Source organism: Leptonychotes weddellii, chromosome 9 (assembly GCF_054177405.1).
Source record: "Leptonychotes weddellii isolate Sample4059 chromosome 9, ASM5417740v2, whole genome shotgun sequence".
NCBI classification, from domain to species: Eukaryota; Metazoa; Chordata; class Mammalia; order Carnivora; family Phocidae; genus Leptonychotes; species Leptonychotes weddellii.
This window is the reverse complement of record NC_138377.1, coordinates 104,499,816-104,511,847: the sequence shown is the minus strand read 5'-3', so window position 1 is coordinate 104,511,847 and position 12,032 is coordinate 104,499,816. Positions and strand designations below refer to the sequence as shown.

Below are 12,032 nucleotides of genomic sequence, written 5' to 3'. Positions count from 1 at the left end.
GACGTTAAAAATAGAGCTACCCTATGACCCAGTGATTGCACTCCTAGGTATTTACCCCAAAGATACAGATGTAGTAAAAAGAAGGGGCACATGCACCACAATGTTCATAGCAGCAATGTCCACAATAGCCAAACTGTGGAAGGAGCTGAGATGCCCTTCAACAAATGAATGGATAAAGAAGATGTGGTCTATATATACAATGTAATATTACTCAGCCATCAGAAATGATGAATACCCACCATTTGCATTGACATGGATGGAACTGGAGGGGATTATGCTAAGTGAAATAAGTCAAGCAAAGAAGGACAATTATTATATGGTTTTACTCATATGTTGAACATAAGGAATAGTGTGGAGGACCACAGGGGAAGGGAGGGAAAACTGAATGGGAAGAAATCAGAGAGGGAGACAAAGCATGAGAGACTCTGGACTCTGGAAACCAAACTGAGGGTTACAGAAGAGAGGGGGGTAGGGGGATAGGGTAACCAGGTGATGGGTATTAAGGAGGGCATGTGTGGTGATGAGCACTGAGTGTTATACGCAACTAATGAGTCAGTGAACACTAAACAAAAACTTATGATGTACTATATGCTGGCTAACTGAACATAATAAAAAAATATTGAAAAAATCTTCCAAAATATTGAAAAGGAGGGAACACTTCCAAACTGGTGAATTTTACAAAACATTTAAAACATTTAAGAAATGTTTTAACATTTTAAATTAAAAATATTTAAAGAATAATTAACACCAATCCTTCTCAAAGTATCCCCAAACCTAAAGAGGATGCAATACTTCCTTACTCATCCTATGAAGTCAGCATTACCTTGATACCAAAGCCAGGCAAAGACACTACAAGAAAACTATATACCAATATCCCTTATGAAATCTGGCACCAAAAGCCTGAACTTAAGGAAGTCATTGCCTCTCCAAACATGAGACAAATGGAAAGATGCTAGGACGCAGGCAAAAGAGGACAAGGCCACAGAAGGAGTAGAAACACAGATAACATCATTCAAGAAACAAAAAATAAAATTAAAAAGCAGCAAATGATGACAAAGTTTTCCACAAGAAAATGAGATGAGATGAAGGTTATATAAAAGTGTTATTTTTTAATAAGAATTCTAGATTGATTTAGCACTTTATATGAATGTGTAATTTGATTTAAAGGTAAACATTAAGCAACTAAACAGATCAAAACAAGTAAAATACACAATGTTAGGTGGAATTATGTGCTATGGAGAAAAAATAAGCACAAAGGAGATAAGGGGGGCATCACTTTAGTACTGAGCAATATTTTAAGAAAACTTAATATAAGATGAGGAGGCAAGACCAAGCTCCTAATGATCTGTGCAAAGAGTCTCAGGTAGAAAGAATAGAAAGTACAAAGACCTTAAGGCAGGAGCTTGTTGACATGTCCAAGGAAAGCTAAGAAGGCCAGTGTAGCTGGAGCTAAATGGACAAAGAGAAGAGTGATAGGAAGTGAAATCAGAGGTGATGGTTGCCAGATCGGTAAGGCATGTAGTCACTGCAAGACTCTGAGTTGTGCTGAGGGAAGTGGGATTCCTCAGTGGAGAATGGATGCTTGGGGGTGGAGCAAGAGTGGAAACAGAACAATTTGGAGGTGACTGCAATACACAGGTGGGGAATGTTGGCTAGGATTTGGGGGCAGTGGTAAAGACTATGGAAATTGGCCATATTTAAAAGTTTCAAAGGGCAGCTGGCTATATGTTATAAGAAAGAGCAAGGGCTTGGGCTGGTTCTAAGATTTGGGGCCCTGAGAAACTGAGAAAATGAAATTTTTATGGAAGTGGGGAAGATTGGGGAAGGATGGAATCAGGATTTGGTTTGGGACATGTTAAGTTTGAGATGCCTCAATGGAGGCATCTCAGTGGAGAGGTGAGGGGGCAACTGGGATACCTGAGCCCCAAAGAAGCCCAGGAGTAGGTGGAATTTAGAGCATGAGCTTGGATGAAACCACTTGCAATGAGTCTAGGAAATGAAGTGGCCAGAACTGAGTCCAGTGTTTGGGAGCTGGAAGGTGAAGAGGCCTATGGAAGGAGACCAAGGAGGAGTGGCTGCACAGATAGGAGAAGAATCTTGAGGAGCCAGACATGTAAAGGATCCCAAGGAGCAGAGAGGTTGCCTCCACCACGTGCTGCTGACAGGCCAGGTTAGAAGAGAACCAGGAGCATCACTGGATTTATCACAAGGGTGAATACCATGAAGTCTTGCAGTGGGGTCAAGAGGAAAATGAAGAGGGATTACAGCAAGACGAGGATGGCAAGGATAGATAGTGCTTTCAAAGAGTTTGGTTGTTAAAGGAAGTAGAGGAAAGGGAAGGGAGTCACAGAGATGCATGTCTCACTGAGGGTCTTCATGAGAGAGAGATGGCAGCGTGTTTAGATCTTGATAAGAATGATGTAGTGGAGAGTGAAAAATAAATTATGCAGGAAAGAACTGTGGCTTTGGTGCCAGGTGGAGGGGCTGGCCTCCACTGAGAATAGGAATCCCCTCCATATAACTGGAAGGAAGGTAGGATGCCCCAGGCAGCCACAATAGTCACTGCTTGTGTAACCTCCCACATGACTGCTTTTATCTCGTCACAAAGGGGAAGCAAGGTTATCAACTGCTAGGAAGGAAGGGAAGGGCACTGGAGGCTCAAAGAGATAAGAGGTGTGCAGAAGTCGTCAAGAGTCTTGGGAGGATGAGGCCCAGGGAGAAGTTGTGTGGCAGGCAACCATGACGGAAGTGCTATGGCTGGGAGCAAGATGGCAAAAACACAGGTGCTTGCTGCTCGGCTCCTCTGTGCATGTGGGGTGGGGAGGCAGGGGACAGGCTCAACCTGGCAACAGGTGGTACTTAGCCAAAGGAAGACTGTGAAGCCAAACAGAGGCAAGGGAGTTGAGGATTAATACACAGAGATAATCTTAATAATAGTCATGACAGATAGGTGTTTAAGGAGGAAAGAGAGTGTAAAGGAGGGCTGGTCAGCCGGAAGGGCTGTTGACTTGGGTCACAAAGTTATCAGCAACAACAACCTCTAGAGCAGGGTCCAGAACTGGGTTACATTTCTCTTTGGGGGTACACAAAGACTTTAAGGAAGCTAAAGCACATGGGTGGTGTAAAGGAAATCAATTTCCAGATCTTCCATACATCATCAAAGTGAGCTGCTTTCAGTCCTAGACAATGGATGTCCTAGACAATGGAGGACCCATGGAAAGAGACTAAGAGACTCCTGGATCATGGCCCGGTGGATGTTGAAAATCACACAGGTGTTGGGAAAGGCTCTGCTTGGACTGATCCCAGCTGAGCCCCAAGTGATCCCCAACACAGGGAGGAACACAGGTGAGGTTGGACTGCTGCCTACATCAAGGCCCATTGGGATGCCTGCCAGGGCTACACACACTGCCTGGTGTGCTGAACCCAGACACTCTGTGTTCCCCTGAGATTGCTGGTTTGGCTTTGGGTCTGCACAAAACAACTTCTTTTCTTGATATTGCTGCAGGGTAATCCTAGGACAGCCATCACCTTACCCCATGAAACGTTACTTGCATCAGCCCAGCACACAGCACTGTACAAGAAGACCAGCTGAGTGCCCACCTCTGGGCTAGTCACTTCAGCTGTCCCCAAGGAATTCTGAAAAAAAAAATGTGGCTAGCTCATACATTTTAAGTTGATAGGTAAAATTTGTCATCCTAATTTAAAATAGTTGCCAAGAATGTAATTGCTAGCATATATTGACATTATTAAACAAAAGCATTCCATCATTCTTTTAAATCTATACACTTATGTTTAAATACTGTAGTATTAATTCATCTAAAAATACATATAAAGCTCTTTTTCAGATATCTGAGCAGGAGGACACATGTCTTGCTGCGTGACCTCTAACCCCTACAATGGGCATCTGATCTGGGACCCTGGGAGGGATGGCTCCTGACTGAGTGCAGGAGAATTAACAATTAAAGGGAGGCTGGCTAGGCTGTCTCTTATAGGAATGAAAGAGACACGAGGCAGGAGATGCCCAGAGAGGGGCTGAGGTGGCCCAGGTAGGCAACAACAGGAAGTAGCAGTGGTTCTCAGGGCAAGGGGCTGTTCTGGGGCACAGGGCAATGCCAAAGGGGCAGGCACAGCACTTTTCAGGTGGACAGCTGTCCTAGGACAACCCAGTGTAACCTCACAGTGAGTACCAAGAGGAGAGGCTGTTCTGTGAAAGAGAATGTAAAGTGCAGAAGCCAGCAGGGTCAGTTTTGAAATTTGAATTTATTATCAACATTTGAGAGTTGAGAATTTTTCATAGAAAAATAGTGATACCTGGTTTTTTTTTTGGAAAAATCAAATAAGTTCATACACCAAGCCTACTTCCCTGCAGGGAGAAGATGCATCGCAGCCAGACAGGTATTGCCCTCCCTCTGACCCAGTGCACCCTGCCCTCTCTCTATGCCCACAACCTGCCCTTCCTGCACCCCCACAGCTGCTCTCCCTGGGCCCAGCACACCTGCTCTTCCTCTAATCCACCACACCTACCCTCTCTACCACCTGCCTTCCTTAAACCCACCACCACTGGGGTCAGTGTTCACTTATCCCCAACTAGCACTCTTGATGGTTGTCATTTTGCTGCTGATGCCTGCGAACTGCCCCAGGTGAGACATTAAATTTGGACACTCAACCTAGAGACTTGTCCCAGCCATCTCTGATAGATGGGAAAGTGCTTGGGCCTGTGAGGAATTACCCACTCCTGGTCAGATTCTTTTTATGTGAGATTTAATATGTGCCCCAGGCAAATACTAAGGACAGCTTGCATCTTCACAGGGGATCCTGAGAGTGGAGAGGGTGGGATTGTAGTTCTGCAGTGGCAGGCATATTGATAATGGTAGGGGAACACCTCTGGATGAAGACTTGGCCCAGCCCAGCACATGTGCAGGTGGTCACCCAGCATCTTGTCCAGGTGCAGGTTCTGACTTGGCAGGTCTGGGTAGCCAAGGCATGCATTTGTACATGCCACCCAGACTCCACTCGAGATGGAGGGGCTGCTCATTGTCAATGCAATGCATTCCTTTTCTTCTTCCTGGAACTCCTAGCATTGCTCCTATCATTCCATGCTTGGTCTCCTGGGTCTCACCAAATCTCTTATCTTTTTTCATGATTCTGTTCCTTTGTACTTTTGCTCTGTACTTTTAGTTAGCTCTTTCACTTGGCTTCAAACCCACTAACTCAGGCCTAACATTGACTTTTCTTCAATTCATTATTCAACATTTTTTAAAAGTTATGGGTTTTAGTTCCAGAAAGTATTTTTTGTTCAATGATTAAAACCTCCCTGACTGTTCTTACAATTTATTGTTTTCCTATGTCTCTGGGACATGCTGCGATCAACCTTCTCTGAGGCTATTGGTGCCCCAGTGTGTGACTTGTTTCTTTATGGAGTGCCATGGAGCTAGGATCTGGCAGTGTAGACGTCAGTCCTCGGGTCATGGAAGGTGAAGGACCCTCAGCCTAGGCACTGCAGGGCCCCTCAGAGGCCATTCTTTTTGGGAAGGGGGAAGCCCCTCCCAAGGAAGTCGTGCACTGCCCCAAGGGGCTGACTTCCTACCTGACAGCCTGCCAGTACCACAGTGATCCAACTGCAGGAGCTCCGCCAATCTAATGGGGAAAACAGCATCTCTCTGCTGCTATCGTTTCTGTTTCTCTAACCCAGTGCATTCTCAGCTTGCACCAAGTCCAGACCCACCTTCTCCAGAACCTGAACTGTTAATTGCTACAAATGCTCATGTTATTAAACCCAACTGCAATCTGCTGGACCAGGTTCGACCCTCCACATTATTTTGATCCTGGATGTTTTAAGAAAAGACGAATGAAAATGGGGCGCCTGGGTGGCTCAGTCGTTAAGTGTCTGCCTTCGGCTCAGGTCATGATCCCAGGGTCCTGGGATCGAGCCCCGCATCAGGCTCCCTGCTCGGCGGGAAGCCTGCTTCTCCCTCTCCCACTCCTCCTGCTTGTGTTTCCTCTCTCGCTGTCTCTCTATCTGTCAGATGAATAAATAAAAAATCTTAAAAAAAAAAAAAGAAAAGATGAATGAAAACAAAATGAGATTATGTAAATAACAAAAGCAAATGTGAAATGCTTCTGACTTTTAATACCCTGCAAGAGCATTTTTCTTTGTCAGGGGTTACAGCAGTCTGCCCTCTGCCCTAGCACCTCCTGCAGGGCAGCTAGCAGGGAGGATACTACAAAGACCTAAAGGAAAAAGGTACATGAGAACATGCCATGAAAAACTGACTTTCATCAAGGCTGAATGATAATACAGATAATGATGAGGAGCCAAGAAGTCAGAGAAAACCCACAAAATTATGTGCATAAATTACCATCCTTTGAATTCAACATCCAGGACAAGAATAATCACATTCTAACTTGAAAATAGCCTGAGAATTCTTCCTGTTCAAGCAAAAGAGGCTGAAAAGATAAGGTTTAAAGGGAGAAAGGTTGTCAGGGAATTCTCAGTCATTAGCGATGTATTGCAGGTTTCCAATACATTCTCTAGTATAATGTACTGGGGAGACCTAAGAAGGTGCCTACAAAAGCAGGTCTGAGTTCATGTGTGGCTCCCACAGCTCCTTATCAACCGTAGACAGGAAGGGGAAGGACGGTGAGGCACAGATGTTAATGGAATTACCGTGTATGGAAATACTTGTTAAGGCTGAGAAAGACAAATACCATATGATTTCACTCATAAATGGAATCTAAAACAACAACAACAAATGAATAAACAAACAAAAAGAATCAGACTATAGGTCTGTATTTATAAAATTTATATAATACATTTATAAAATGTATTTATAAAATACAGAGAACAAACTGATGGTTGCCAGAGGGGAGGAGGGTAGGGGGTTGGGCAGAATGGGTGAAAGGGAGTGGGAGATACTGGCTTTCAGTTATGGAATGAATAAATCAAGGAAATAAAAGGCACAGCATAAAGGATACAGTTATGATATAATAATAGGAATGTATTGGGACAGATGGCAGTTACACTTGTGGTGAACACAGCATAATGTGTAAACTTGTCAAATCTCTATGTTTTACACCCGAAACTAATGTAACATTGTGTGTCAACTATATTAAAAAAAAAAAAAAAGAATACACTCAAAGCTATGAACATTGAGTTATGTATAGAATTGTTGAATCATTATATTGTATAAACTAACATAACACTGCATGTTAACTATACTTCAATTAAAAAAATAAAAATTAAAGGGGCTCCTGAGTGGCTCAGTCAGTTAAGTGTATGACTCTTAATCTAGGCTCAGGTGTTGCCTCTCATGGTTGTAAGTTCGAGCCCCACACTGGGCTCCATGCTGGGTGTGGAGCCTACTTAAAAATTAATTAATTAATTAATTAAAAATTAAAGACAAAACAAAAAGGAAATATTTCCAAACCAATTGATGGAGAACCACCATCCAAAACCCCCAGTGCCTCCCACGGCCTCAGCCCTTTGGGCCCCGCTCTGCCCCAAGCAAGTGAGGAATTAACAATGACACAGAGAGTTAGGAGAGAGAGGGCTTCAAGCTTCCTGATTCAGAGGCTCCATGTCTGTTCTGATTGCCCTAAACAATGATGGAATATCAATATTAAGTTGACCTAATAATGTTTATAATTGTTTAATAGTATTATATATTATATATATATTATTATATATTATATATATAACAATTATATATATAATTGTTTAATAGTATTACCATTAAAGATTAGCAAAAGCCAAAGTGAAGGGGAGAGCCCAAGGAATAAGGAAAATTTAAAGGAGCAAATCTAATCCCAAAAACCCCTGGGGTGCTCTTCCAAAGCTTGGCTGTGCTCATGTTGTAATTTTCACTGAAGACCCATCCAGCCAAATTAGAGAGATAAGCCCATCTATGATCTAGTTCTTTTGACTCTGGATACTGTGAAATAAGCAAAAATTCAATAGCATGATCCTGCCAGTTAGAATTTAAGTCTTTTGCATTTCCTAAATTATTTGGTGTTCTTCTCTGACCATTGGAAGAAGAGAAATGCCATGAATAAATGTGAATAGTGCTTCCTACCTGCCGCTCTCAGCCCACAGTTAACAATATGCCTACTGGAGGAATGCCCCCCCAACCTAAAGACACACTCCGGAGAGAAGACACCACCCAGGAAGAGATGGGCTTTGTTTTGTCTCTCCAACTCACTGCCTTGGAATAATGGAATCATGCTCATAATTTTCTAAAGAAACTTTGAGTAGATGCCTCACAACCTTGTCAGGCACAGCCTTGGTCTCCCTGCCAGCACGTCTGCCAGCATTCCTAGTCATTGGAAATGCTGAATGCATCGTCAGCTTTCTGACCCTTTTTAATGAAGTTTCCACACATGTTAAAATCTCCACAGACATGTGTCATGTTGACATGGAGGATGACTTTGGCCAGAGCGTTTTCTCACCGCAGAATGAGGTTGGGCTGAAACAGGGTGTCCTCTGCACACTGGGCAGCAGGGACCTGGGTTGCAGCTCCAGTGTGTTCACTGCCATATCTGATGGCCACAGGCAGGCAAACCTATCTCTACCCCTGTATTGACCTGACAGTATTTTCACAAAATTTTCTTGGGTCTTCTTGTTCAGCCCCCAGGAAAATAGCAAAGCTGAGAACATGGGAATGTCACCAACATAAAATTCCACCCACCAGCCAGACCTCTTAGGGTTCTCCAGACTAAGGTGGCTTCAGATCTGTTTGGGCCCTCCAGACTAAGGTGAAGACCTGGGTGGCTCTCCATGTTCTCCTCTGATGCAGCCACTGTGGACACCACCTGCCAACCTGCTGAGTCACAGAACGGATTTGGCAGTTTTAGAAAGCTGCCTGCCAATTTATGCAATAGCTGTATCCTTGGTCTCTCAGCATTTGGTGTCTGTCCATGTTGACTCACAAAGCCAAGATCTTTCCCTTGGTCCCTTCCATAGTGGACCATCAAAGGAATGGATATGCCCCAGATTCATGGGGGTAGTCCTCTCAGTACAGGGAAGGATGGACATGATCCTGGAGGTTAAGGGATGGAACAGAGGGTGTCACGTTGATCTATGTTTTATTTCTTAAAAATAAAACAAACAAGAAAACCCGAGGCAAAAAGAATGAATGTTTGAATTTCCTCATTTTGGGTGGTTAGCATACAGATATTGGTTATACTATCCTCCGTGATTCTCTTGATTTTTTTAATTTCAATTTTAGGTAACAAAATTAATTGTTAAAATGAAAACATCAGAAGTGTCATGTATTTAGAAAATGGAGGAGCTTAAATTTCTAACAATAGGTACCCTCTCATCCACTCCCAGAGAGGATCTGGGTCCTGAAACCTAGAAGCTTCCCCAGGAGGCAGGGTGTAGCAGCTTCATAACATGCAGAGCCCCAAGGGCAGATCAGGGTTTGGCTGTGGCCACACTGTGTGGCCTCATGGGTTCACACACGCTGGGTCTTCTGGAGACTACCTCATCTGAGAATGGAAGGCACACACAAGCTGACCTGGCATTTCAGAAGCCCAGCACCCAGCTGCCTTAGTCTGCTCGAGAAATGCCGCTGCCCTTGGCCTTCTGTGCGGCCACAGCATCACAGCCACAGTTATGACAGTGCCTGTTGAGCCCAAACCAGGACATTCTACAACATCTGTGCAACTTCTCTAACTCAGGACTTCATGATAAAGTAATAACAGCCACAAAATCAGCTCAGAATTACCAAACCCAGACCATGGAAGAATAATAGCTAGGTAACTAGAGAGCCGACCTGCAGACAATCTCAGGCAATGAGTGAGTGACATCGAGTGCCAGGTCAGCCTAAGGTCCTGTGGGAGAGAGAAGCACTGCCCTACTCCTCACTGCCAGGTTCTCTGCTCTACTCCCAAGGGTCCCACATGATTCTCAATGTGATACAAGGGGATGAATGTCATGGGAGCCCCCTTGCACAGGCTGTTGTGCAGGAGTATAGTTGGGCCCTCAACATCACAAGAACAGAGAAAATTCCCCTGTCCAGAATCCAGTCATGAGGAGTGTTCACATATGCTTAGCACACCTGGGACCTCAGGTGTTCGTGACAGGACCCCAGGTTCCTATATGCAAGCTCCCATTCCTGCCTTTACATTGTCACACCAGGGATTCACAATTCTGCTGTACACCTATCAGTGATGTCAGAAGACACAGCAGAAATGGGGCTCATCATTCTTGTATAAGTAAGGCTTTTAATGTGTATCCCAATCTCAGCTGCAGTCAGGACCACACAGAGAACTCAAAATCCTGCCCAAGCCAAGCACTCGAAGCCACACAGGCCAGTTAGAACAGCTTCTGTATTCACAGGGAATAAAGGATGAATGTCTTCAACCAGCCTGTCTTTGGTATCTTACAATTTTCTTTAAGAAAGAAAAAAATAAACAGATTGTCTTTTGCATGAGGTGTGGCAGCTCTCAGTTGGGCTAACCCTGAAACAACTAATTACTGATGCACTGCCCCCTGCAGCTGCAGGCCCATGGATTCCAGCCTGCAATGTGGACTCAGCACCCCTGGCCCAGCTGGCCCCATGCTTTGCCATATCTCTCCTCTATAGCTATGAGCGCAGCAAAGGGACAAGTTTCATTCTCTGCTTCCTCTGGTGGGCCCAGATCATGTCCAGGCTGAAAGTCGGGTCCTTATCACATGGAGGAATGGTGCAACTCACCATTGTTGCGGTGAATGGGATGTTGTCAATCAAGGATGATGCAATGGCTGAAACCCAGACCACCAGGATGATGGCAGTTGTGAGGCGCTGATCCTCTGGGACCATCTGGAAAGGAGCAGATAATAGCAGTGCTATGTATCATAGCGGCACTGATAAATCACACACACTGAGGATGGTAGGACATGTGGGACTCACAGGGCTGTCAGTCCTTCCTTTCACATAGGAAAAGACCAAGGCAAACCCAGGTGTGCAAACAGAACCAGCCTGGGCTTTCCTGGCTAATACTGGGAGCCTCAGCTGGGTCTACAAGAAACTGAGGAGAGTGATTCCCAGCCACCCCCAAGCCAACCAGCCCCTGGGGAGGGGAGAATGGTAGCCCCATTCTTGGTGGCAGCACACACTGGTTACACAGATCTTATCTCCCTGCAGAGCCCTGGGGCTGTGCATTCACTTACTAACACTGGTGTCTCTATTGCTCTCCTTAGATGGTTTTAACTGAAAGCTAATAGCAAAATGGCAGGCATCTGTAATTATTTATTCTTTGGAAAAAGTCTCCCTTCATCTCTAGTCTACACAGGATAAAAAATGTTCCCTGCTGTAATTTTTACATAATTTGTGACCTATTCTTACCAGATTTTTTTTTTTTTACAAAATCAAAGTAACAGTGGCTGAAGCACATTCTATTGCAGTATTTAATGTACCTTTATTAGCAAAGCAGTCTGCTCTCCAACATATTCTATTAAGTGGAGATGTGCCAGTGCCTAGAAGAAATGGATATATGATGAGAATCAGTTTAAAACTGAGACTACATGCAATTTTTTTCAAAGAAACATGTCTTTAAAATGAAAACAAGTGAACATAAGGCTGGTCCAGGTTCTCATGTCTTATAAAGGATCAGACTCAAATACACAGTCTATAAATAATTTACTATCAGATAGGCACAGATTCACTGAAAAGAAAGCACAATACCACAGGCAGGAATTTCTCATTGATTTGTGTTACTGTCCACATTAAATTTACATTCGAATGGAATACCATCTCTTTAGGATTGGTGTATAGGAGCACTGTTCAACTGTACATAATGAAATGTCACTCCATATAGAAGGTCTTTCAAGTAAATTGCATTTCAAATTTCTTTTTATTTATTTATTTATTTATTTTATTCTTATGTTAATCCCCATACATTACATCATTAGTTTTAGATGAAGTGTTCCATGATTCATTGTTTGTGCATAACACCCAGTGCTCCATGCAGAATGTGCCCTCCTCAATACCCACCACCAGGCTAACCCATCCTCCCACCCCCCTCCCCTCTAGAACCCTGTTTGTTTTTCA

General features: G+C 43.9%; 1 protein-coding gene across 1 annotated transcript in view; it reads right to left on the bottom strand.

Annotated features, from left to right (window-relative positions):
* The window catches only part of OCA2 (OCA2 melanosomal transmembrane protein), a 305,845-nt gene that overhangs the window by 138,519 nt on the left and 155,294 nt on the right, over positions 1–12,032 (bottom strand). Inside the window, exons 17-18 of the mRNA XM_081831883.1 lie at positions 11,399–11,458; positions 10,698–10,802 (exon numbers count right to left, since the gene is read on the bottom strand). Coding sequence (XP_081688009.1) covers positions 10,698–10,802; positions 11,399–11,458 — 165 coding nt within the window. The remainder of the gene's footprint in view (positions 1–10,697; positions 10,803–11,398; positions 11,459–12,032) is intronic.